The sequence below is a fragment of the Cucurbita pepo genome, chromosome LG17 (assembly GCF_002806865.2).
Source record: "Cucurbita pepo subsp. pepo cultivar mu-cu-16 chromosome LG17, ASM280686v2, whole genome shotgun sequence".
Classification (NCBI taxonomy): domain Eukaryota; kingdom Viridiplantae; phylum Streptophyta; class Magnoliopsida; order Cucurbitales; family Cucurbitaceae; genus Cucurbita; species Cucurbita pepo.
Genome location: NC_036654.1, coordinates 6,411,962 through 6,439,024, shown reverse-complemented (window position 1 = coordinate 6,439,024; position 27,063 = coordinate 6,411,962). Strand labels below are relative to the sequence as shown.

At 35.2% G+C, this 27,063-nt stretch overlaps 4 protein-coding genes and 1 pseudogene across 5 annotated transcripts; 1 reads left to right on the top strand and 4 right to left on the bottom strand.

Moving 5' to 3' along the window:
* Positions 1-2,743: 2,743 nt before the first annotated feature.
* Positions 2,744-5,497, bottom strand: LOC111778261 (gibberellin receptor GID1B-like). Of its 2 annotated transcripts, none has more exons than XM_023657972.1 (3): positions 5,391-5,497; positions 4,723-4,766; positions 2,744-4,348 (listed from the first exon to the last, which is right to left on the bottom strand). In XM_023657972.1, exons 2-3 carry the CDS (start codon positions 4,759-4,761, stop codon positions 3,359-3,361), a joined length of 1,029 nt encoding a protein of 342 aa, XP_023513740.1. In that variant the 5' UTR covers positions 4,762-4,766; positions 5,391-5,497; the 3' UTR covers positions 2,744-3,358. The 2 variants fall into 2 exon arrangements, with proteins under 2 accessions (XP_023513740.1, XP_023513739.1); XM_023657971.1 differs by having other exon boundaries at positions 4,723-5,283; positions 5,391-5,495.
* Positions 5,498-13,572: 8,075 nt separating this feature from the next.
* On the bottom strand, positions 13,573-14,368 carry LOC111778328 (annotated as a pseudogene).
* A 1,419-nt stretch (positions 14,369-15,787) lies between these two features.
* Positions 15,788-17,479, bottom strand: LOC111778327 (ankyrin repeat domain-containing protein 50-like). Its single transcript, XM_023658078.1, has one exon. The coding sequence runs from the start codon at positions 17,457-17,459 to the stop codon at positions 15,999-16,001; it is 1,461 nt and encodes a 486-aa protein (XP_023513846.1). The 5' UTR covers positions 17,460-17,479; the 3' UTR covers positions 15,788-15,998.
* On the top strand, positions 17,307-21,515 carry LOC111778325 (pentatricopeptide repeat-containing protein At2g22410, mitochondrial-like). The gene is made up of 2 exons (XM_023658077.1): positions 17,307-17,484; positions 19,350-21,515. Exon 2 carries the CDS (start codon positions 19,424-19,426, stop codon positions 21,446-21,448), a length of 2,025 nt encoding a protein of 674 aa, XP_023513845.1. The 5' UTR covers positions 17,307-17,484; positions 19,350-19,423; the 3' UTR covers positions 21,449-21,515.
* An 879-nt stretch (positions 21,516-22,394) lies between these two features.
* Positions 22,395-23,351, bottom strand: LOC111778329. The gene has a single exon (XM_023658079.1). It carries the CDS (start codon positions 23,118-23,120, stop codon positions 22,716-22,718), a length of 405 nt encoding a protein of 134 aa, XP_023513847.1. The 5' UTR covers positions 23,121-23,351; the 3' UTR covers positions 22,395-22,715.
* Positions 23,352-27,063: the final 3,712 nt, after the last annotated feature.

Genomic DNA, 27,063 nt, shown 5'->3' with positions numbered 1-27,063 from the left:
GTGTTATTTAAAATTAGAATGAAATAGGTATAATTACGTAATGTTATTTTATATTTGTTATTAATTAAAATGTTGTAACTATAAATGAAATGTTATTTTTCGTTTCTATTATTCAAATTTTTATACTTTAAAATTTTTAATACATAAATTAAATGTAAATACCATTAAATTATTGAAAAGTCCAAAAATAAGAATTTGACATTCAATTCATTATAACTTATACGTTTAAGAAAAATCTAGATTTGAAAAACATATAATTTTTAGACTCGATAAAAATAAAATTTATTTTAATTTTTATATTCCGCAAACCGATCAGATCTAACCACATTACACTTTATGAAGAAGAAAGAAGACAATTTATAGAATACGAGATTAGATAGTGATAATTAAACCACATGGGAGATTATAAAGAGAAGTGAAAGTGTAAGATAGAAGTCATCGTCAACAAACTAAGCAAAAATGAATAAACTAACAGCATTCCCATCAAATTCCCGATCAACTCATCTCGTCCTTTATAGCTTGTGTTGGGATATCAACTTATTTGAATTGGGTTGAATTCATATCAAACGAAAGTAGAAGAAAAGAGTTAAACTTCCTTGACGTGCTGAGAAACCAAAATTCCAAGGTAAAGAACTAACTACGTGGTCCTCCCAATTGACTCGACACTTTTTCCTATAGCTTGGGATAAAAATTTCTTACAAATTCGAGTTTCTCACGACAATTAATATACGCATTCCGTCAAATTAGTGCATAATTTGACTATTTCGATTTTCTTTCTCTAATTTAGTTCCCGTTAATTTTAAGTACAACTCAAAAAATTTCTTTCAGAAGCATAAAAAACGAATCGAAACGTAATAATATCGATTCGTTGTTTGAATGATAACATTGTAAAGAAGAAAAGGTAGATAAAGGCTTGAAGTACAATAAATCACTTGGAAAGTGAAGGCTATAATTCACCAAAGTTTGTTCCACAAGTAGGATTAATGGGCCATATTTTATTATTCAATAAATACTTTTATCCATTTTTACTCTTAATAAAACAAATAAAAATAAATAAAATAATGTTATATCCAAGTAGGGGCCCTCATACTTTATGTTCCCTCCCTTTTCAATGCTTCCTCCTAAAGTTCCCTTCTTAATTATCACCTCCATGAAAGTGGTCATTTTGCAATTTTTCATGTTGAAAGTGCCCATTTTGCAATTTTTCATGTTTAAAGTGCCCATTTTGCAATTTTTATGTTGAAAGTTTGGGGCCTAAAAGTAAAAGTTCGATTTTATATATATATATATATATAGATATAGATATAAATAAGGGCAAGTCGTTACCCGACTTAGTAATATTCTAACTAATTTGGGTACGGTGTTATAATATTAGGATAGTTACACCCGAATTGATCGACAGTGAACATTACGATTTTTTTTTTTTAAAAAAAAAATAGTTCATAAAATAATATTTCAATAAATTTCTAAAACAAAATCATTTATTTCTTTAATTTTCACTCTCCAAAAAAAAAAAAAAAAGATTTTTTAAAAGAATTTAAAAAATGGAATAAAGTTTTAATTGTTGAAGGGGGAATTCTTAGAGTCTCCCAAAAAAGGGAACAGTTAATGAGTGTTGCTTGCTCCACAAGAAATTGAAAGCAAATGCAAATAATTGTTAATTGTTTATAGAGATTAGCTTCGAAACTCGAGCGTCTTTCATTACATGCACAAAATGATTATGGAAGTGAAAAGTAAGAGTCATCTGCACGATAGGGTTGATCGACTTTGTAACAGCTAAAACCCACCGCTAACAGATATTATCCACTTTAACCTGTTACGTATCATCATTAGCCTCACGGTTTTAAAACGCATAAGCTAAGGAGAAGTTTCTACTCTCTTAGAAAAGGTGTATTATTTGTATTATTTCTTACTTCAACGGATGTAAGATCTCACAAACTACAAACCCATCCCCGACAATCTCACAAAATTGAAATTACTAAAAAAAACTTCAATTTTTTGTTCGGTAATTTCATATTGTTATTAAAAGATAGTCACGTCGAACGACATAGTTAAAAAATGATTTAGAAAATCCAAAAAAGAAAAAAAGGACAAAAAAAGTCAATGTTTTGTTGTATGTTTAGGACATGATTCCAAAGGCTTAGCTGATCCCATCCTTCCCAATGCCCACTACTCAAAACCATTTTGGATTCTTAGGATTTGGCCAAACCTTTCTTTTCAATGTTGGATTTTCTCACTTTTTTTACTTTCTTTCTTCCAATTCTACCCTTTTCTCGGGACAATCATCTGATCCTACTACAACGTTCGTTCATCAAGGACGCCACCAACCCTAAAATCAATCAATAAAAAAAACACGTGCTAAATTTCAGATCAATGAACAACCCGAAACGGATGAAGTGAACCAACCAACAGGAGGTTAGATAGGTTGTACTAGCCCAAACCCACAGCTAACAAACATTGTCCACTTTGACCTGTTACATATAGCCACCAGCCTCACAGTTTTAAAACAGGTTTCCACACCCTAATAAGGAATGTTTCGTTTCCCTCTCCAACCGATGTGAGATCTCACACGGGTCGTGGGGCATAGCAAATACGTCCAAAACAACCGAACCTAACAAACAAACATGGTGGGCAATGAAAAGGAGGTGTGTAGAGTTTGAAGTTATCCCAAACGCCAAGCACACCCCCTCTTTCTAAGAAAAAGCTACAAGGAAATGACAAGAAATAATCAAAATCAATGTTGTAGGGAAAGTGAAATCCATGATTTGACCAATCATTTATGCATGGCTGCAAAAGTTCATGCTATTTATGGAGAAGACGTGGGCAACCCATGTCCCCTACTTCACCAGATCTTTAGCAAGAACAAAACCAAGAAGTAGATACAAACAACAACACTTAGCAACACAGAATTCACAAACAAAATGGATCAAATCCAAAACTTTGTGAAAAAATTAGTGCATTATCAGTCAGAATGCTCATAAACATTGATAAACCAACAAAATTTACCCCTAAACTTCACATACTCACTTGTTTGGATGGCTGGAAGAGCAAGGCAGGCAAGCTTTCTTTGGGCTTTTTGTTGGTATCTATCTCATCAGCTCCATAAATTTTGGCCACTTAGCTCCTGAACTTGAATAAGCAGCAGTAGCAGCAAAGAAGCAGAATCCCATGATGTTAATATTGTATATAACCTATACATATACATATACATATACATACATATATATATATATATATATATATATATAACACTACCAAGCATTACAGCAAAGGGGAGAAAAGGAACCCAAGTTTTATATGTCAAAGCTTCTGTTAGGTGTTGCAGCATTTTTTTAGTGTTTTTTAGTTGTATGAACAGTTAAGGGTTGATGAAGCTATTTATCTCTTCCATTAGACAGTAGAAATGTTGATTATTAGGCAAGAAGTAGAACCCGATTGTCGCCTGTTCGAGGAAGAGAAGTTTAACGTCGTGACCGGAGTCTTTCAGTCCTTGCACGTAAGCAAGTTGCCAGTCTTGCATTAAATCCAAACCGGCAACGACGACTAGGCTTTTCGGGAAGTCGAGTCCTGCTATGCTTTTGGATTTGGGGCCAAAAATGTTGCAAGCTGGATGATCTCTGTCTTCTCCTTCAGGGAGATAGGCTCTCCAGTACCAATCTCGGTCTTGGATGGTTACGAAGTATTTACCGTCGAGTTTCTTCTCGGATTCGGTTCTCTTTTCTCCACCGAACATCGGGTGAAGAAGGATATTGCCTAAGACTTCGATGTCTTCTTCAGCTGCCTTCACAGCAACATGATGAGCAATGTTGCCACCAGAACTGTCGCCTGCTAAATACACATGAACCTTAGAGTCCTTCCCACTTTGCAGCCATGTTTTTGACTTAACCCATTTAAGTGCAGCCCAGCCATCCTCATACGCACATGGATACGGATGTTCAGGCGACCGACGATAGTTAACCGAGACAACAACTGCCTTGCAGATGCTTACAATTCGACGGCAAAACGTGTCATAGATAGCACTGTTGGCTGATGAATGAGCAAAGCTCCCCCCATGAAAAAACAGGATGACAGGAACAACTTTAGACGTGCTTAGAGGCTTCTCAAGATCAACGATACCCCATCGAGCTTCGTTTCCAGGGGATAGCTGATAAACTCGGTTAAGAAGGCCAGAAGCTCGATCGACATGATCAAACGAGAAAACCCCATCAACAGGAATCACATTGGCAGGAACTTTACGTTCGAGATACTCCGCTAACTCACGGTTGAATGTCCCGTCCGAGCGGCGGAGAATGTTGTAAGCTAGCTTGAAATTGGAGATAAGCACCCATGTATTCAATGGAACAACGCTCTACACATCAAGATAACAACCCAATTAAGAGAGAAAGTGAAAACCAAGTAAAATCAGGGATGAACATGATTATAATGAAGAACAAAGGCATTATCTCCAAGCATTTATGCAGCAAATCTAACTAAAATCCCAAAAACATACCAGAAATACACACAGAGCACATCATTCTAAGCCAAAAACCATCACCTATACACAAAGACAGCCTAAAACTTGCCCAAAAAGCTTTAAAAACTTGCCCAAAACTCAGCATACAAGAAAGAAAGCTTGTAAACCCAAAATCATAACCTTAAACAGCAATGAAAAAAGCAAAACCCAATTCAAAATCTAGCAAAATAGGGAAGAAATGAATTCAGATTAAGAAAGAACAAAAGTACCTTAGATTCATTAAGGTTGACTTCATTACTCCGAGCCATCTCCTCTTGACACCCAGAAGAGAACAAACCCCAAAACCAAGAATCAAACAAAGATTAAGAACAGAGCAAGTGATATCCACTCAAAGAAACAACCAAAACCCTCTGATTCTCATGGCAACAAGAGCAAACAAAGAAACAACCAAATGGGTTACTCCTCCTTCTTCTCTAAGCCCTTCAAATCAATCTATGGCGATGATTGAACAGAACCCTGATGGAGTATTGGTGTTAAACACCCTTTTTCTCCCCTTGATTGATGCCTCGTTTTGGGTTCACAGGGCATTGAAGAGACAGTTTTATCAGAAAGAAGGGAACAGAGAAGTCTCAGAAAAGGCAGGGAGATCAAGCGAAGGGGATAATAGAGAAATAAAAAGAAAGACAAAGTACAAAGAAAGAAAGAAAGAGAAAGCGAGAGTGTTTGATGGTCAAAATCGCAAATAAGAGAAACAAAACAACGGTGGTGGTGGACGGAGACGCGAGAGAGACGACAAATCGGTCGGCCGAATTCAACTGTTCATAAGGGACCTACCAATTCAATTCAATTCAATTCATTACAATACAATCCAATTCAAATCAAATCAACAAATCTATCTCTAAACATAATATAAACAAATCTGCACAAAATTTCTTACGAATTTCATTAGGGTTTTGTTGATTCCGTCCCCTTTGTGCCGAAATATTTAAAATGTGGATGAACAACTCCTTTGATTATAGGGTTTGGAGGTCAGTCGATGTTAATGTAATGGAAAGATCGGGCGGAAGAATGGGCTAATACCAAATGTCAGAGCCATTTTGGGTCTTTTTTGGTTCTTTTTCATTAATAATTCAATAATTACTTTATTTATTTATTTATTTATTTATTTATTTATTTATTTTGTATTTATTGGGATTTGCTTTTTGAAAAGTGGGTTAAATTTATGGCTTTTGTCTTTTTTTACTAGTTGGGTTAGAATTATCTGAAATAGACATGTTGGACCATAAAATTAAAGTCTTCGTAATAATTCGGTAGTAAAGACTTCGGTACCAGCTCGAGCCTACCGGGAATAGATATTGTCTGCTTTGATTCGTTACGTATCGCCGTCAGTCTTACAGTTCTAAAACACGTATGCTAGGGAACGGTTTTCATGTCCTTATAAGGAATGTTTCGTTACACTGTTCGATTGATGTGAGATCTCACCATCCACCTCCTTGTGGGCCCGTCATTCTCGTTGGCACACTACACTATGTTTGGCTCTGTTACCATTTGTAACAGCCCAAACCCATTGTCGTTAGTCTCACGGTTTTAGAACGCGTATACTAGGGAACGGTTTCCGTGCACTTATAAGGGATGTTTCGTTACACTTTTCGATTGTGTGGGATCTTATAATCCACCCCCTTGTGGGCCCGTCATTTTCGTTGGCACACTGCATAATGTCTGGCTCTGTTACCATCTGTAGCAGCCCAAACCCATTGTCGTTAGTCTCATGGTTTTAAAACGTGTATGCTATGGAACAGTTTCCATGCACTTATAAGGAATGTTTCGTTACAATTTTCGATTGTGTGGGATCTCATAATCCACCCCCTTGTGAGCCCATCATTCTCGTTGGCACACTGCACGATGTCTGACTCTGCTACCATCTATATCGGCTCAAACTCATTGTCGTTAGTCTCATAGTTTTAAAACGTGTATGCTAAGGAACGGTTTCCATGCACTTATGAGGAATGTTTCGTTACACTTTTCGATTGATGTGGGATCTCACAATCCACCCCCTTGTGGGCCCATCATTCTCATTGGCACACTGCATAATGGCTCTATTACCATTTATAACAGCTCAAACTCATCACCGTCAATCTCACGGTTTTAAAACGCGTTTACTGGAGAAATGTTTAGACACCCTAAAAGAATATTTCGCACTCCTCTCTCTTCAACTACTGATGTGTAATTCAACGTCTGATGGTTCCGACGTTCTCGTGCATCTCTACAACAATCACGTTACTTTCTAAAATAAAAACTATCCTCCTAGATACAGTCGATTCAAACTAAGCACGGGTTAGGGTTAGGGTTAAGGTAGGGTTGAACGAAATTGTCATTTCGGACATTATACATTTACACGTCAATATATCCCGACCACTACAAAAGCTATCCTAGTAATAATGAAACAACAGTGACATTATTAACGTATTTAAACTTCCGACACTACACATCAATACAAACCCTACTTTCGTTACTCCCTAACCATATCAGCGTCGTTAAAAATAACATGAAATTCAATTATAATATGTTATTTAATTTTTTAAAAAATGGTGTAAAAATTAAAAAAAAATAAAAAGGGTGGAGACGGAGTTTCCTGCGTGCGGCCAACGCCAAAGCACGTGGCGACGAGGGGTTCCGTCTGGAGTTTTTATTTTTATTTTTATTTTTTAATTTGTTGCCAAACCTATTACTTAGTCAACTTTTGATTGCCGAAATTACCCTCGTATGTTTTTGAAATTACCAAAATGCCATGGAGAGCGACGCGTGTTTTGTCGTCTTCCCCAAAGCGCGTGACGGCATGTTTTTTGTCAGAATCTGACATGAGGCTTTGCTTTTATTTTATTAATTATTTTTTTAAGAAAGTTGAAAAGTTGTAACGTGGGCTTTGGATTTTGTCGTATTCTTCTGGAGTCCCGTTTTTAAGGGTTTTTTTTTTTTTTTTCTTTTTGCAATAAAATAAAAATATATCTCATGGGCTATGGACACGTGGCATTATCCAGTGGGTCCCACTAATAACCGTAGGTTTTTATTCTTTGGAGAAACGTAAAAAAAAAAAAAACAAAAAAAACAAAAAAACAAAACCATCGTTGTTTTCTTTTGTTTTGTCTTGTTACGGTTATCGAAGCTCCTTCATGTGGGTCCCGCCCGTGATGCCCACCGTCTTCTCTCCACCTGCCACGTGTCCTTATCCAGTCTTTTCATCGGTCTGATTGATTGCCTTTTTTTTTTTTTTTTTTTTTTTTTTTTTTTTTTTTTTTTTTTTTTTTTTTTTTTTTTTTNATTTTAGTTATTTTATTCCATTTTTCATATTATTTTTAATTTAAAAAAGTAAAAAGCCATTAAATTTAGACATTAAAAGTTTATAAATCAAAATAAAATATATATGCAGATTAAAAAAACATGATTTATAGTTAAATTAATTAAAACTTTTTTTTTAAGTATTTTTTAATCTATTTTACGATCGTAATTCCTCTCATTCATGTGATTGGTTTATTCACTTACTCCTTATTTACTCAAATGTTGCATACTTACCAGCTTCTGCCTTGGTTCTGTTCGATGATGAAAGTCCTACATCTGCTAATTTAGGGAATGATCATAGGTTTATAATCAAGGAATACTGTCTCCAGTAGTATGAGGCATTTTGGGGAAGCCCAAAGCAAAGCGAGCTTATGTTCAAAGTGGACAATATCATACTATTGTGGAGAGTCGTGTTCATCTAAAAGGTTCGTCCCCGAACCACATCTCATTGAAGTGAATAATGCCTAGGATTCAAACCATGGTACAGAATTCAAATTTGCTACTCAATGGCTCCGACGTTTTCCTACATCCCTTGCAATATGTCACAACATACGCTTAATTTTAGAATTTCTATAACTGAATCACGAAGATATATATATATATATATATATAAATAAATAAATATATATATATATATATAGAAAATAAGAAAGGGAGAATAATATTGAAAACATTAAATTAAAAAAATGTGGGAAAAAGGAAAAGGAGAGTTAGTGGTTGAAGAATTGGAGGTATAATTTGTCGTGTAGTGGATCACGTGCCGCGCACACGCCAAAAAAACACAAAGAATTAATTTATACCATACTGATTGTCGCGTTGGTTCCAACTTCCTTTTTTTAAAAAATAATAATAATAAGAAGTTTGACTTTATTTAATGTTATTTGAAAAATTAATTAATAATTATAATATTGCTTTGTTTTGAGGCTTTAATTAGTAGGTCATAGCCAGGTGTAATTAACCATAATAAACGCTAAATATTATAAATATTTAATAATAATTAAATTTTACAAAAATAATCTTAAAACATATGGTACAAATTACCTTTTACTAACAATAATTATAGTTTTAAAGAGATCATTTACCGGTAAAATTTTATTTTTATAACACAATTTACCGCTAATTTTACCTTAAAGTTAAAATTAGTTTAAATAATGCAAAAACAAAAAAAAAATCATAATTAAAAATAAATATTTAATTAAGGTGGATTTAGGAAATTTAGTTAAAATTATTGGGTTTTGATAAAATAACCCAAAAAAAGGATTTGTCATTTAGTAAATTAGGTCAACAACCATGAGAATTTTATTTATTACTTTTCTTTCCACCTCTCTTATTAAACTACCTTAAAGGAAATCGACCCATTCAATTTGAGTTGGGTTGAATCTTTTTTTTAAATCGAAAAATTTTAAATAATTCAAGAATTGACATTGTTGTGATCAGACAAAAAATAGAACTAAAACCCGACCCTACTTTACTTTTGAGATTATTATGAAAATTAAGATATTTATAACCGAGGTTAGTGTAGTACTATGACTCGTGAGTATTTGATATTGTCAAGTAGTTGAGCCTCTTTCTCGAGTGCAGCTCTAACCAATAAATAACACTAAAACCCGAGCACACTTTTATAAAAAGAAAATATTTCGTTCCCTCTTCTATCGCATTCATAGCTTTATATTAATTCAGATGCAATTTGAAAAAGAAAAAAAAAACCCACTTATTTAAATTCCATAAGCCAAAAGTAAATATTTTAAAAAGTATATTAAAATCCAAAAAAGAAAAAAAAATATTAATTGAAAATGGCGGGGTTAAAAAAGACAAGGCAGCCGATTAATAATAAAACAATAATAATTTAAATATATTGCAAGGGGTTTTGTCTTGTCATTTGAAACAGACAAGTGGGATATTTTATTGGAAACAATTAATGGCGCTCTGTGATTGGCTAATAAAACACTGTCGTGTTGTAATACTAATGGACAACAAAAATAATCTTAAACAAATACTGTACTAAAAGAAAACATATTTATCAAAACCCCAAAATGCCCCTCTCGTTCTTTTTAAATAATTGCATTATGTACTATATTTTATGATAATAATGACTTCACATGTGTCCATAGGCTTTTCTTGCTTTCATTTATGTTTGTTCACTAATAAAGATTAAAGGGTGAATTTTTAAAAAGGTATGTTTTGGTCTCTATCGAGTAAAAGAGGGATACATAAATGAACTTAAACCAGATTCAAATGTGAGCGATCCTAAGGATATGATAGTAGAAAACACTGTATATACCAACAATGTATATCTTCTTTTCATGTGTCACAATTATAGAAACTTCATGATTAAGCGTGTTTTACTTGGAATAATTCTATATTAAGTGACATTTTTTTTTTTTTTTTGTAATGCATACGAGTAAAGACAAAATATGCTAGAAAAATTTGTGCTTGTCTGTAGAGATAATCTTCACTCTTATAAAAGAAGAATGGGTAACGTGATCATGTCACAGGGGATGTAGAAAAATGTTGAAGTCACCAAGTGCCAAATCAAGATTTCAAATCATGGGCATGGGTCGTAACAAATAGTATCAAAGCAATTTTCACTCTTAGAAGTGAAAAATGAGTAATGTGATCATGTTGCAAGAGAAGTAGAGAAATGTCAAGGCTATCAAGTATCAAATCCACAAATCATGGTCATGGGTCATTACAAATAGTACCTCTTCCAATAAGATATGGTTCAAAGGCGAACTAATACAAAAGCTAGTGGTTATACGACACTAGAGTAAAAGAAATATACATGAATAAACCGAAACCAAATCTGAATGAAAACCTTGAATACTCTAGAAGATATGCAACACACCAATATCCTTGATCTAACATTTTGAGATAATTCTTACTTCCATTCTCAATTTAATGTTGGATGAAAGTACCACCTCCATTAATTTAGGGAATAATCATGAGTTTATAATCAAAGAATACTATATCCATTGGTATGAGACATTTTGGGGAAGCTCAGAGCAAAGCCAGAAAAGCTTATACTCAAAGTGGACAATATCATACTATTGTGAAAATCGGTGATTCCTAACATGGTATCAGAGTCATGCTATAAACTTAGCCATGTCAAAAGACTCCAAAAGAGGAGTCGAGACTCGATTAAGGGGAGGCGTACGAGGAAATTTAAGAGTTTCTTTTTAGAATTTATATATATATAAAAAAAGGTAAAATGATGATAAAAATCCATATTCTATGAACCTCCACCCACCTAGTTAGTGTTTAAATATTATAAAATTAAACATAGAATATAAAAGAAAGATAATATTGTCAAAAAGTTAGAAGAGGGGTAGTGTTACANGCTATATGCTCATACAATGTATGAGAAAAGATACTTGGCAATTGATTTTGCTTTTTTCAAAAAAAAAAAAAAATCCCAATTTGAACAATGACCCAACAAAAAAGACATTGTACAATGGATGTGAAAAAGCATAGGGATGATTGAATTATTGAAGAACAGACATCTTTGTCAACAATAATTTGAAAATATTCATATCATTAATTGTGAACCAAATAATTCATTTGAAAAATCTAAGTACATAGGATCTGATAGGAGAACTTTGCAACATGGGTTCCGAGCTCTCTCGAGGACTTGGTCCGAGCAGAACAAAACAATGTGGATGCAAAGTTCATAGTTTTGGAGGAAGGGAAGACAACAGTTGAAGGACAAAACAAGGCTTGTCTATTGTCGGTGGCTGATGACATAGCTGCGGTTCATGTGGTCGAGCCAAGCGACATTATCGACATGATGAATGGGATATTCTCCTACAGTTGAAACAGCCTAGTCCTCAGGACAGGGAAGGTAGAGGTGGGTGAGGGCAATATGGTGTTTGTAGAGACACCAAATGAGCGAGATCCACTGGATTCCCGACACGACTGACTCAACGAAGTACGTAAAAGAATCTGTTCTATCGCCCTATTCTCGTCACACCATTGAAATGGCTGCTTTGGCTTCTAGAAAACATTTCCTAGGGGTCGTTCTAGTTGAATGTGTTCTTTCCTATTCAAGATTGATTGTAATCTAATGGCCACAAAGGTAATGAAACGGGTAGATTCAGCGGCACAATCAACCTAAGGCAGATATCTTAAATGGGAATGGTGTATTCCTATTGCCAAACCGATACGACGAACAAGCAGGCAAGCAACAGGGATAGAACACAATATAGTTTCAATTCAAAAGATGTAATAGCTCAGGCCTACTACTAGCAGATAATGTCCGCTTTGGCCTATCACGTATTGTTGTCAGTCTCACAATTCTAAAACGTGTCCATTAGGGAGAAGTTTTCACACCCTTATAAAGAATGTTTCGTTCCCCTCCCCAATCAATATGGGATCTCACAATCCATCTCTCTGGGAGCCCGCGTTCTCGCTGGTAGACCGCTTGGTGTATGGCTTTGATACCATTTGTAATAGCTCAAGCTCACCACTAGTAGATATTGTCCGTTTTGACCCGTTACATATTGTTGTCAACCTCACAGTTTTAAAACCCATCTATTAGGTAGAGGTTTCCACACCCTTATAAGGAATGCTTCGTTCTCCTCCCCAATCAACGTGCGATCTTAGAGAACGGTTATGTGTGGTTCATAAAATTTAAACAGATTCCAAACCAAGGCAATGAAACCACACAACCATTTTCACTCTTACGTACCTCGTGTATCGAAATTTGTTGATGATCAGAAACTTTTAGAACTCTTGTGATGCAGATTCATTGTTGCTTTTGCCTGATCCTGCATTCTTAGGCAAGAGGTTTTGATCGATATTCGGCAACACTCCACCATTTGCAGTGTTCACATCACTCAAGAGTTGGTCAGCTCCTCGCCGTTCCGGCCAGCAAGCGCCTCAGGACAATGCTACTCTTGTTGTCTCTGATAGCATTGCCTGCAAGCTCAAGCACCTGCCAATGGAAATTTGAAGTATATAAAGCTACTTGGAAGGTAAGACAAAATCATCATCATATCTCATGAAAATATTGGGATGAACCCAAGTGATTCTTCATTAATCCAAAGAATAAATCAGCATAATCTAGTAACTTCATGAACTCATCCACCCGGAAAAACTGAATAAACTGCAATGAATTCAGACTTCAAAGCTCAAGATTACTACTATGAATGCGATTATAGTAAAGTAACATCACTTCATGCGATGCCAACGCATGAACAATTTCTGCAACAACCAATTTGCCAAGAGAAACAAATAAGATCCTCCTCCCAATCGATTCCAAAGCAAAAGCAGAAGAGACAAAACTAAATCAAATACGACAATTCCGATTCAAGTGATCTAACACTACACTACAACACTCCAACGAATGCAACAACTCCCCAAATAAACATATCGGAAACACAAGTTAAAAGATACAATGAAAGATGAAGTTCTAACCTCGGCGGCGGGATATTCAGAGGCAGCGGAGAGGTAGACAGGTGCTCTTGCGCCAACAGGCTCCGCACAGGCCGACAGGCAACTAAAGGCCGGCCCTCTGATACTACGAAACCGAGTTCGCCGCTTAGGGTTTCCCTCGGTCGCCCTTGGTAAAATAAAATGAACTAAGTATTATGTTCTTTTACGGCGGATGATCGGAGCATGAGAAAATTCACAGAGATGGACAGTAGAACTATCGAATTTCGAAGGATTAAGGTAGAAATGTTCCAGAATAATCTATATACCATTTTTAATATATAAAATAATCCTGTCAGTATGATTTTGCAGTTCTTGTTTGGCTGATAACAAAACTTACAGAATGCGAGACAATAAAAATTCAACTCGTTCCTTTCTATTCAAATTAGTGGTGAACTTCATCAGCATTTACACAAAATATAGGAATTTATCGGCGACGAAGACGGATACCTTTCTAACCAAAGATCGTTTCGTAGATTTACGAACCTGATGAAGAAAGATTCATTGAAGCTAATAACAATCTTACAGAACCTAACTGTTTCGTTTTCTGTTAATCGACGGATATTTCTAATGCAACCTAAAATTCCTGAGACGCCGATCCGATCTCGGCCTTATCCTTCGTGCTACCGGCCTTCTTCGGCAAAAGAGACTGATGAATCTTCGGCAGCACTCCTCCGCTGGCGATCGTAACTGATCCCAAAAGCTTGCTCAATTCCTCATCGTTTCTCACTGCTAGTTGAATGTGCCTCGGGACGATTCTAGTTTTCTTGTTGTCCCTCGCAGCATTGCCAGCCAACTCCAAAACCTAAACGAAAAACAAAAATCCACAATCAGAACACTGAGAATTGAAAAAATTGAACTCGGAAGTAAAATTAACGATTACGATTCACAAACCTCGGCAGCGAGGTATTCGAGAACGGCGGAGAGGTAAACCGGTGAGCCGGAACCAACACGCTGAGCATAACGGCCCTTCTTGAGGTACCTGGCGATACGGCCGACGGGAATTGGAGACCGGCCTTGTGAGACCTAGTGACGGACTTGGTGGCAGATTTCTTGCCTCTGCCACCCTTCGCCGGAACATCGGTGGAACTCATATTTACTTTACCGTAACGAAATTGAGGAGAGACTAATTTGGAGCAAAGAAGATTTTCGCGAGATGAAGAGACCGTGGTGGTGTAGTTTATATTTATAGTGAAAAATGAAAGTCCGTGATTGGTGAACTTGCTTTCACGCGGATCGCCAGCGTGGAGGAAAATGAATTTATTTCCTTTTTTAAATTAAACGTTTTGAAAATTTGGCGCCACGAGGGGCAGAAGATTTGAAAATTACACTTTTCGCGTGTTTTTTTTTTTTTTTTTTTTTTTTTTTTTTTTTTTTTTTTTTTTTTTTTTTNTTTTTTTTTTTTTTTTTTTTTTTATATTTTTTATATTTTAAATATTTGAATTTTCACTTCGATTTATTAGTGTGGTTGGTCGTTGAGACTAAAAAACATTGAACATAGTCTATTTAGAGGTTTCCACGAGTCGGGCGGAATGAAAAACTCTTCTCGTTTCCATCTCTGCCACCTATTTCATTCTCCATTCTCGTGAAAATTTTCATTTATTTTGATTGGAATCGAGGTGGAAATTCAATTGAAAATTTGCGTAGTTCGAGTTTATGTAATTTTTTAGTTTATTATTCTTTTATAAAAATAGTTGTTATTGTTGACGATTATTGGGAATTGAGAGTAAGTCTCACATGGGTTAATTTAGGGAATGATAATTGGTTTATAAACGATGAATATTATCTTAATTGATGAGGCATTTTGGGGAAGCCTAAAAAAAACACGAGAGCTTATGCTCAAAGTAGACAATATCATACCAATGTGGAGAGCCGTGATTCGTAACATGGTATTCACAAATGTCGAACAAAGGGTTTGCTTTGTTCGAGGGCTCCAGAGAAAGGAGTTGGGCCTTGATTAAGGGGAGATGGGAGAGAACAAAGGGTGTGCTTTGTTCGAGGGCTCCAAAAAGGCGTTGGGTCTTGATTAAGGGGAGACGGGAGACTTATAGTGTACTTTGTTCAGAAGGGTGTGCTTTGTTCGAGGGCTCCGGGAGACTTATAGTGTACTTTGTTCGAGGGCTCCAAAAACTGGAGACTTATAGTGTACTTTGTTTAAGGGCTCCAAAAACTGGAGACTTATAGTGTACTTTGTTCAAGGGGAAGATTGTTGAGGATTATTTAGAATGAGTAGTTTGGAGGAATGATTTTCATTTTTTAATAAAAAAATGTTAGAATCTCAAAATTAACTTTTATTATTTTAATTTAATTATATATATATATATATATATATATATGTTGAAAAATATTTATATTAAAAGTCACGAAAAATATAATTTTTTTTGGGTCCCATTTATTTAATTAAAAAATGTTTTTATATTATACTGGACCGGAACAGATGTTATCCACCCACCCCATTCCATTCTCGGTGTAAATATGAAATCTCCTCTCTATTTAAGGCATTTCCCGGGTAAATATGGAATCTCTTCTCCATTTAAGGTAGGTACAGGTAGACTGTTCTAAGTCTATACATACATAAATTATGTACATTGAATTAGGAAAATCCTACCAAAATCAAACACCAATCGCTTATTTTCCTCAATTTCTTCGAGGAAAATTACAAATTCAATTTACAGATTGAACTGAAAAACAAGGCTAAATTATTGAAAAACAATGGAGAACGGCGAAGATCAGATTGAAGAACAGCCTTCTTCTTCCCTTCAATCTCATCTTCTTCATCTTCTCAGTTTCCACAGCACAGAGATGAAATCTGTCTACCGGAAACAGCCAAATCCCTTCTCAGACATTTCAACGGATTCGGTTCCGCACCACTCGCTAGCAGTACCCGAGCCACCTCCTCCTGCCCGGCCTCCACGGCGCACCGCAGCGGCGTGTATCCGGCGTCGTCGATGGCGTCCGTATCCGCTCCGTGCTCGAGCAGCGCCTTGACGCACTCGACTCTGCCTTTGAACGCTGCCCTGTGCAGAGCCGTCCATCCGTTCTGATCCTTTCCGTTTATCTTTGCTCCCGCCGCCACGCAGCTTCTTAGACCTCGAACATCGCCGGCTCTCGCCGCTCTGTGCAATGCGTCGCCTAATCTCAACGAATCGAATAGATCTGTGTGTCCGTTCTCCGATGCGAGTGCGAATGCTGTTTTTCCGTCGGAGTTCACCGCGTATTTCACGTTTGAGCAGTTTAGAAAATACTCCACGGCTTCGAAATGTCCTTCCGCCGCCGCGGAATGTAGTGGAGTCCATTTGTTCCGATCCACCGCCTCTGGAATACCGCCAATCGAAAGGAGGAAACGTATTGCCTCAACGTGACCTCGATCCGCCGCGGTGTGGATCGGAGTACGACCGTTGGAATCGATGGAATTTACTGGTATGTCGGGAAATTTTTTGACTAGTAGCTCCATGAAATCGACGCGGTTCATCGATGCCGCTATGTGTAAAACCAAATCGACAGAGAAATCGATTTGACAGTGCGAATCAATCAATCGCTTCACGATATCGATCTTCCCTGTCCTTACAGCTAGTGACATCATTGACCGTTTGAGAGAATCCTTAACATTGACGTCTACACCAGCATCAATCAGAGCAGAAACTAACCCTAATTTCCCGGACAAAATAGCCGGTTCCATCAACGCAGTCAATTGAGACTTCGTACAACTAGAAATCGCTTTGTTAAGAAGAAAACTCAACTCCGTGATTCGATTATGGTGCGAAATCAGAAATTCAACGACATCAGGACCTACGAAGGAGATGAGCAACAAAGCATCCTTGAAAATATGGCGTCCAGGTTTGGAGAACAAGAGGCGGAGGTCGTCGGTGTGAGCATTTCCGATCGGAACCATGGCGGATCGGACGGAGATTTTGTCCGACGGATTACTGAGAGGAGGTTGATCGGAGGACTTGCAGGAAATGGTGTAGGAAGAAGAAGAAAGCGGCGGAATCACAGAGAAATCTTGCGAAAACGAAAAAACAGAAGGATTCGATGAAGTTAAACAAACTGCAACAGACATGGTGTGCATCAGATTTGCGAGTGTGAAAGTTGCGCTACACTTTTCTCCTTTCGTGAAACAAAATTCCACTTCCTTCACATCAGGCTTCACTAATCTGTCCATTTTTTTTTTCCTGCAGGAGAGATAAAATTTTCTCGGGAAAATCTCAGAAATCCCAAGCCAATGGAAGAACATCAAGAACATGAAAAATCAATGGAAGAAACCCCAGGTATGAACATTCTTCTGAACAAAAACAATTCTCTCTTCATTTCTTTCTTGATCTTTGACTGTTCAAATGAACGGGAACGATTCATAAAGACTCAGATTGTTGATTAGAAGAAGCATGATTAAATTATGGCATGTTGGGTGGTCTGGGTCTCATCTGATAGGACAAGGATTAAGACTTTTCTTTATTATTAATTTATTTTTGTGTTGAATTTTTTAATAGTGTTCTTCGTTCTAAAAACAGGACAATAGGATGGGTCTCATTTTGTATAATGATTGGTAAATTACCAAATTATAGGTTGAAATTTTTATTAGACGGTATTTGGAAATAATTTTCTATGTTTTTAAATATTATAGAGGGCACATCAAGTTGGTTTCTTAATTTATAATGCCCTAATATAACGGGAGTGGTTTTGGTTTGAGATTTATATATTCAAAAATCTAATAATCTCTTAGATTATTATTATTATTATTTTTTTTTTTTTTGTTGGTCGGAGTCAACTTGAAATGCCATTTGGGCTGGGTAAGTCGAATTTGTGGAGTTCTAAGGGTAGAGATTCCACGTTGGTTGGGAAGAGAAACAAAACATTCATTATATGGGTGTAGAAACCTCACCTTACCAACACATTTTTAAATCGTGAGACTGACGGCGATATGTAACGGGTTAAAGTGGATAATATCTGCTAGCTATGGTCTTTGGTTGTTACGAATGGTATTAGAGCTAGTCACCGAGCGGTATGCATGCCAGCGATGATGCTGGGCCCCTAAGAAGGGTGGATTGTGAGATCCCACATCGGTTGAATATCCCACGCTGCCTTGAAGCATGTCTTATAAGCATGTTGAAACCTCTCCCTAGCAAATCTCACGATGACAATATATAAGGTCATTTGAACACCTCCAGTCTCTTTGAAGATCTCATGTTGAGCCCTCAAGCATGTCTTATATAAGGGTGTTGAAACCTCTCCCTAGTAGCTAGCGCTGAAGCATGTCTTATAAGAGTGTTGAAACCTATCTCTAGCAGACGCCTTTTAAAACCGTGAGGTTAATGACAATATATAAGGTCATTCGAACACCTCTAGTCTCTTTAAAGATCTCATGTTGAGCCCTGAAACATGTCTTATATAAGGGTGTTGAAACCTCTCCCTAGCAGCGAGCCCTGAAGCATGTCTTATAAGGGTGTTGAAACCTCTTCCTAGCAGACACGTTTTAAAACCGTGAGGCTGATGACGATACATAAGGTCATATGAACACCTCCAGTCTCTGGTACTATTCCACTTCAGCTAAGCTAATGATAAAATAGAATCTTTATTTATATTTTTATGATGATGTTAGCTATTGTGAGGATAAATAAATTTTAGAAGAAAACTTATTTATATATGTGCGTGTAATTTCGTAATTTCCTAAGTTTTTCATTCATTATGAAAATGAATTTAAAAGCAAAGAAAACCATGTAAATATAAATATCAATAATAAATTCTATAATGCATAGGGAAAGAAAAGAACTTGATTATTAATTTAAATAATTATGAATATATCCATCTGGCTTTTTTTAGGTATTTTTATTTTAAATCCTTATCCAACACACATGTTTATTTTTATGTAATTGAAAATATTTTCCTTGCATTTATTATTTGTATTAAATTATATTAAATTATATTATGATTGGTCAATTTTGTAGGCTTGTGTGTTCAATGTACCTTCCACTTTAACGAGTTATTTTCGAATTATTTTTAATTGGATTTTCACATTATTTTCTTGTTCCAATATGAGTGGAGATCGAAATATGGACATTTAAATTAATAACAATGTCTTATTCTTTAAATTATGTTGGTACCGACTCGAATTATTTATTACTTTAATTTTTTGTAGGGGGCTTATCCAAGTTGTTGATGTTCATACTGAACTCCACTTCCTCGAGTGTTAATGCACGAATCTCCGTATGAATGAAACCCCTCTTCTCTTCCGTTCAAAACCCATCTCGATTTTCAATCTTCCCGCTCAAATTCACCTTCAAAATCCTCCATTCTTTCCGACCACTCTCATCATCGGCAGCCGCCGGAAAACCCAAATGGAATTCGCTCACCAATGTCTTCATTACCAACCCAACTCTTCTGATCTTACAATCATGCTCTTCCATGTTTCATTTGAAGCAAATTCAAGCTCACATGACTTGCACTGGCCTCATGAACCAAATCTTCCCGGCCAGCCGCGTCGTAGCCTTTTGTGCTCTCTCCGATGCCGGTGACATTCATTATGCCCATCTCGTTTTCGCTCAAATTGAAAACCCTAATTGCTTTTTGTGGAATACGATGATTAAGGGTTATTGCAGAGCTAGATGCCCTTCAATGGGGTTCTTGTTTTTCCGGCAAATGATTCGGAATCGCGTCGAATTGGACTGTGGGAGCTTTGTTTCCGCGCTCAAGGTGTGCGGCCAATTTGCCGGGAAAGCAGTAAGAATGGCGGTGCATTCTGTGATTTGGAAGTTGGGGTTTGGTTCTGAATTGCTGGTTCAAAATGGATTGATTCAGTACTATGTTGAAACTGGGTGTATTGGTTTTGCACGCCAAGTGTTTGATGAAAGTTCTGTGAAGGATGTTGTTACTTGGACGACGATGATCAACGGGTACACAACGAACAATTGTTTGGATGAGGCTATAATGTTATTCGATTTGATGTTGTCGAGTAATGTCGAGCCGAATGAGGTCACTATGATTGCTTTGCTTTCTGCTTGCTCACAGAAGGGAGATTATGTAATGGGGAGGTCACTTCATGAACTCATAAAAAGGAAGAACATAAGCTCCAGTGTTAATTTGGTCAATACCATGTTGGATATGTATGTGAAATGTGGCTGTTTAGTAACTGCTAGAGAGATTTTTGACAACATGGAAAGAAGGGATGTTTTTTCTTGGACTAGCTTGCTTAATGGACTTGCTAAAAATGGAGATTTGGTAGCTGCAAGGAAGGTGTTTGATGAAATGCCTGAGAGAAATATTGTCTCTTGGAATGCTATGATTGCTGGTTATTCCCAAAACAGTCAGCCAATGGAAGCTTTGAAGCTATTTCACAACATGGTGGATGTTGTCGGATTGGTTCCAACCGAGGACACTTTGGTCTGTGTGCTTTCTTCTTGTGGCCAATTGGGATGCTTAGAAATGGGCAAATGGATTCACGACAACCATGTCAATAAAATGGGAATTCAATTGAGTTTGATTCTGAACAATGCAGTTATGGACATGTATGCCAAATGTGGGAGCATTGATGCAGCTGCAAAGCTCTTCCACTCCATTCCCGAGAAAAATCTAGTTTCTTGGAACACAATGATATCTGCGTATGCATCTCATGGCCATGCCAAGAGAGCTCTCACTCTGTTTGATCAAATGAAACGCTCGGGACTAAAACCCGATCACATCACCTTCGTCGGCGTTCTATCAGCTTGCAGTTACGGTGGGTTTGTTTTGAAAGGTCGGGAGCATTTCGGAAGCATGGAGAATACCTTTGGAGTAGAGCCAAAGAGGGAACACTACGCTTGTATGGTGGATTTGTTTAGTCGAGTTGGGTTGTTGAAAGAAGCTTACGAGCTAATATCGAAGATGCCGATGAAAGCAAGTGAAGGGGCTTGGGGAGCTTTGCTTGATGCTTGTAGGAAGCAGGGGAATGTGGAAATGGCTAAGTTAGCAGCTGGGAAGCTTTTGGAATTGGATCCTGAGGACAGTGGGATTTATACTCTTTTGGCGAATATTTGTGCTGATGGGAAGAGATGGAACGATGTGAGAATGGTGAGAAGGATGATGAGAGAAAGAGGAGTCAAGAAGGTTCCTGGGCATAGCTTGATAGAGGTTGGAGGTACGTTTCATGAATTCTTAGTTGCTGATAATTCTCATCCTCATTCTTTAGAAGTTTATAGAGTGGTTAATGAATTGCTTCTGCTGTCTAGTTTGATAGATCTTGAACCTCTAGAAAATGATTAGTTCTTATATGATTTCCAGAAATTCTTAGTTGGTTAGATAATATGACTACAAGGTAGAATTTGAGTTATGAAAGTATTTAGAGGTACTTGTGGTGGATGAGATGGTACCTATGAGATGCACGTCGGTTGGAGAGAAGAACGAAACATTTTTTATAAAGGTGTGGAAACCTCTGTCTAGTAGACGCGTTTTAAAAACCTTGAAGGAAAAGCCCAAAAATGACCATATCAATTAGCGGTGGGTTTGAGTTGCTAGAATACCTTTCTACCTAGCTAATTGATTAGTTTAAAAGAATCGATCACCTTAAGAAACTCACTATAGATCTGGTCGTTGCGTCTAACAGCTCTCACGGCTGACGATGACAATACTTCTAGATATGCATTTCTTTGCAGTAGTTCAAAGTGATGCTTCTGTAACCTAAACGAACTTAACCTCGAAAATCTCTGGTTTATGAACCGTGTAAGCTTGTTAGATGAAATTACAGTTTCAGTGATATCTTAAGGTTACCAAACTCCATAATCTCTAGATAACTTTAGGCATGAAACGATCCGGGTTCAAGCTGAATTGCTTTTACAACCGTTGAAAATGGTCGTTAACCCTGTGTGCTAAAGAGCAAAGGGAAACAATTTATCCTAACAAGAGGAATTAGAGTCTACTTAGTTGGTGACATAATAGTTGTAACAACCCAAATCCACCACAAGCATACATTATTCTTTTTGGATTTTCCTTCGGTGTTAAAACGTGTCTGCTAGGAATAGGTTTCCACATTTTTTTAAGGAATGTTTTGCGCCCCTCCCCAACTGATGTGAGATCTCACAATCCACCTTCCCTTGGGGGCCAGCGTCCTCGCTAGCACACCGTCCCATGTCTAGCTCTGATACCACTATAACAGCAAGCCTACACTAGTAGATATTGTCTGTTTTGGTCTGTTACGTATTGTCGTCAACCTCACAATTTTAAAACACGTTTGCTAGGGAGAGGATTTCACACCTTAACAAGGAATGTTTCGTTCTCCTCTCCAACGGACGTGAGATCTTAAAATAGCTTACCAAGACAATAGTTAGTAATAACAAGGTCAAATGATGAATTCAAACTAGGACGGCCACCAACCGAGCACAATCAAAGGAGGAAGGAAGGAAGGAAGTTGAATTTTACCCTTTTTCTGAGGGTTCAATCCAAATGAGCCCAGAAAAAAAAAGAACAAAAGGAAGGAGGGTAGAAAAATGGCCTCATAAAAAAGAACCAAATAATAATAATAATTAGGGAGATGCTATGATGCCAAACAAGTCTCCCAAAACAACCTGTTTTTTTCCACATCATTAAGCATTTTGAACTCCTTAGTTGAATCAATAGAAGCACTTGAGCTTGTTGTGAATCCAATTGCCTTGCTTTCCACCACCCCATCATTCTCAAACGTCCCCTCGTCCTCGTCCTCGTCCTCCTCCGCCTCACTCTCATTTTCATATCTCACAAGTTCATCATACAAATCAGGAGTATCATCCGTGCAAGATTCAGCATCGTTAAACTCCACCAAATTCAGGGTGGTGGTAGTTGAGCCTCCAAGGTCAGCCAGGGAGTCAACCTCCGAGTCGCCAGATGCCTCGAAGAGCAAGTAAGATGAAAAATCATCGACGTGATCACGAGCAAAATAGTGAGGATGGAAGTTGAAGAGCATAATGATAAAATGGGAGGGAAAAGGAAGGGGAGAAAGAGAAAGAGAAGTTGTCTTTGTATTACAATATTAACAAATGGAGGGTGTGGTGTGCTTAAGGCTTATTTATATAAAGTAAAGCCTTCAAAGTTGAACAAAAGAAATGGGCTGCCCTTGAGATTATAAATAATTTAGTGGGTCATCTTGTAAAGTTGGTGTAAAAAGAGGGGGGTTTTTTAAAAAAGAAAAATAATATATAAATATATATATATATATATATAATATTGGAAAAGGCAACTTGTGAAAGGAATGAACATGCAAAGGAGCTTCTAGAAGGAAAATGATGGCCTTAAAGAATAAATTTAATATTATGAAGAAATTGAATTAAAATTTCTTTTTCTTTTAAAGAATTTTTTTATTTATTATTATTTTTTTTTTTCACTTTAAATAAATAAGACAAAACAATCATTCTCAATTCAATTTTATTTATTTATTTATTATTATTATTATTATTCTTATTATTATTCTTATTATTTAAAATTTTGATTCTAGATGAAGTATGATTTTGGAATGTACATGTTTTGAAATATATATATATATATTAAAAAAATTGGTGAAAATATTAGAAGACTACTTTGATTTTTTTTTTTTATAAATATATTTTAAAAATTAAAAATTATTACATACTAAAAAAATCTTAGAATTTTAATTTAGTCTCTAAATATATTTTTTGTGGATGTTTTTTTAATAATTGGAAAACTAAATAAAATTTAGGTAAATTAAGGTGATGTGATAAATAACTAAATAAACTAAAATTAGACAAGAAAACGACCAATATTATTTATATATATATATATATCTTATATTATGATTGTCACGTCACGGAATATTAATGATATGAAGGCCAAAATCTATATTTATCAAAAAGAATAATATTAATTAATTAAATGAGATAATGTGAAGAGATTAAATAAATACCGTATTTGTTACGTAAAATTAACCATTGAGAACGTGCTTATTTATTAAGGTAATTTATTAAAGTGAAGACTTCCACGAAGCCCTAGAAGGGTAAAAATGATGAATTTAACCGTCAAAACTCACTTTTTTTGACAAATAATTGAAATCAATTTCAGCTATTTTCTTTTTCAATTTCAACCTCTAAACACACCATTTTTACTCTTCAATACTTTTTACTGCACTTAAATTTTACTTTTACCCACCCATAGAGCTCAAGGGTTCAATTTATGTTAAAAATCACAGATCTGTACAATGATATGATATTGTCCACTTTGAGTATAAATTCTAATGACTTTGTTTTAAGCTTCCCTCGAAAGATCTCATACCAATGGAGATAGTATTCCTCGCTTATAAACCCATGATCTTCCACTAAATTAACCAATGTGTGACTTACTTCCAATAATCCTCAACAATTTACGTAGAGCTAAAAAAAACTATGTTGTGACACCTGAGTAACAACGAAGTACATAAATAAATTGATACCACATCCAAATTAAAGCAAGTATAAGATGACTAATAAAAGACTTAAAAGAAATAAAAATCACCATCTCAGGCTGATTTGTGAAGTAATGTGATCATATCAAGGAATGTCGAGATCATCAAATGTTAAATTTGAATTAAATAATGTATGAAGTCCGTGGTTTTTTACTTTTTTTTCGTTTTTTTTTTCTTTTTTTCTGGAAGGCGGCAGAAAAAGGAAGTCCATTTTGGTCATTTTGCTTTCTTCAGAAACGTGAAGCAACGGCTGATCATGAAATCACACGTGGCAGGATCTGGACGGTGGATGTTTAGTCAATGAAACCTACCGAACATGCACATGCTTATTAACCAATTTTTTTTTTTCACTTTAAATAAATAAGACAAAACAATCATTCTCAATTCAATTTTATTTATTTATTTATTATTATTATTATTATTCTTATTATTATTCTTATTATTTAAAATTTTGATTCTAGATGAAGTATGATTTTGGAATGTACATGTTTTGAAATATATATATATATATTAAAAAAATTGGTGAAAATATTAGAAGACTACTTTGATTTTTTTTTTTTATAAATATATTTTAAAAATTAAAAATTATTACATACTAAAAAAATCTTAGAATTTTAATTTAGTCTCTAAATATATTTTTTGTGGATGTTTTTTTAATAATTGGAAAACTAAATAAAATTTAGGTAAATTAAGGTGATGTGATAAATAACTAAATAAACTAAAATTAGACAAGAAAACGACCAATATTATTTATATATATATATATATCTTATATTATGATTGTCACGTCACGGAATATTAATGATATGAAGGCCAAAATCTATATTTATCAAAAAGAATAATATTAATTAATTAAATGAGATAATGTGAAGAGATTAAATAAATACCGTATTTGTTACGTAAAATTAACCATTGAGAACGTGCTTATTTATTAAGGTAATTTATTAAAGTGAAGACTTCCACGAAGCCCTAGAAGGGTAAAAATGATGAATTTAACCGTCAAAACTCACTTTTTTTGACAAATAATTGAAATCAATTTCAGCTATTTTCTTTTTCAATTTCAACCTCTAAACACACCATTTTTACTCTTCAATACTTTTTACTGCACTTAAATTTTACTTTTACCCACCCATAGAGCTCAAGGGTTCAATTTATGTTAAAAATCACAGATCTGTACAATGATATGATATTGTCCACTTTGAGTATAAATTCTAATGACTTTGTTTTAAGCTTCCCTCGAAAGATCTCATACCAATGGAGATAGTATTCCTCGCTTATAAACCCATGATCTTCCACTAAATTAACCAATGTGTGACTTACTTCCAATAATCCTCAACAATTTACGTAGAGCTAAAAAAAACTATGTTGTGACACCTGAGTAACAACGAAGTACATAAATAAATTGATACCACATCCAAATTAAAGCAAGTATAAGATGACTAATAAAAGACTTAAAAGAAATAAAAATCACCATCTCAGGCTGATTTGTGAAGTAATGTGATCATATCAAGGAATGTCGAGATCATCAAATGTTAAATTTGAATTAAATAATGTATGAAGTCCGTGGTTTTTTACTTTTTTTTCGTTTTTTTTTTCTTTTTTTCTGGAAGGCGGCAGAAAAAGGAAGTCCATTTTGGTCATTTTGCTTTCTTCAGAAACGTGAAGCAACGGCTGATCATGAAATCACACGTGGCAGGATCTGGACGGTGGATGTTTAGTCAATGAAACCTACCGAACATGCACATGCTTATTAANAAAGGAATGAACATGCAAAGGAGCTTCTAGAAGGAAAATGATGGCCTTAAAGAATAAATTTAATATTATGAAGAAATTGAATTAAAATTTCTTTTTCTTTTAAAGAATTTTTTTATTTATTATTATTTTTTTTTTTCACTTTAAATAAATAAGACAAAACAATCATTCTCAATTCAATTTTATTTATTTATTTATTATTATTATTATTATTCTTATTATTATTCTTATTATTTAAAATTTTGATTCTAGATGAAGTATGATTTTGGAATGTACATGTTTTGAAATATATATATATATATTAAAAAAATTGGTGAAAATATTAGAAGACTACTTTGATTTTTTTTTTTTATAAATATATTTTAAAAATTAAAAATTATTACATACTAAAAAAATCTTAGAATTTTAATTTAGTCTCTAAATATATTTTTTGTGGATGTTTTTTTAATAATTGGAAAACTAAATAAAATTTAGGTAAATTAAGGTGATGTGATAAATAACTAAATAAACTAAAATTAGACAAGAAAACGACCAATATTATTTATATATATATATATATCTTATATTATGATTGTCACGTCACGGAATATTAATGATATGAAGGCCAAAATCTATATTTATCAAAAAGAATAATATTAATTAATTAAATGAGATAATGTGAAGAGATTAAATAAATACCGTATTTGTTACGTAAAATTAACCA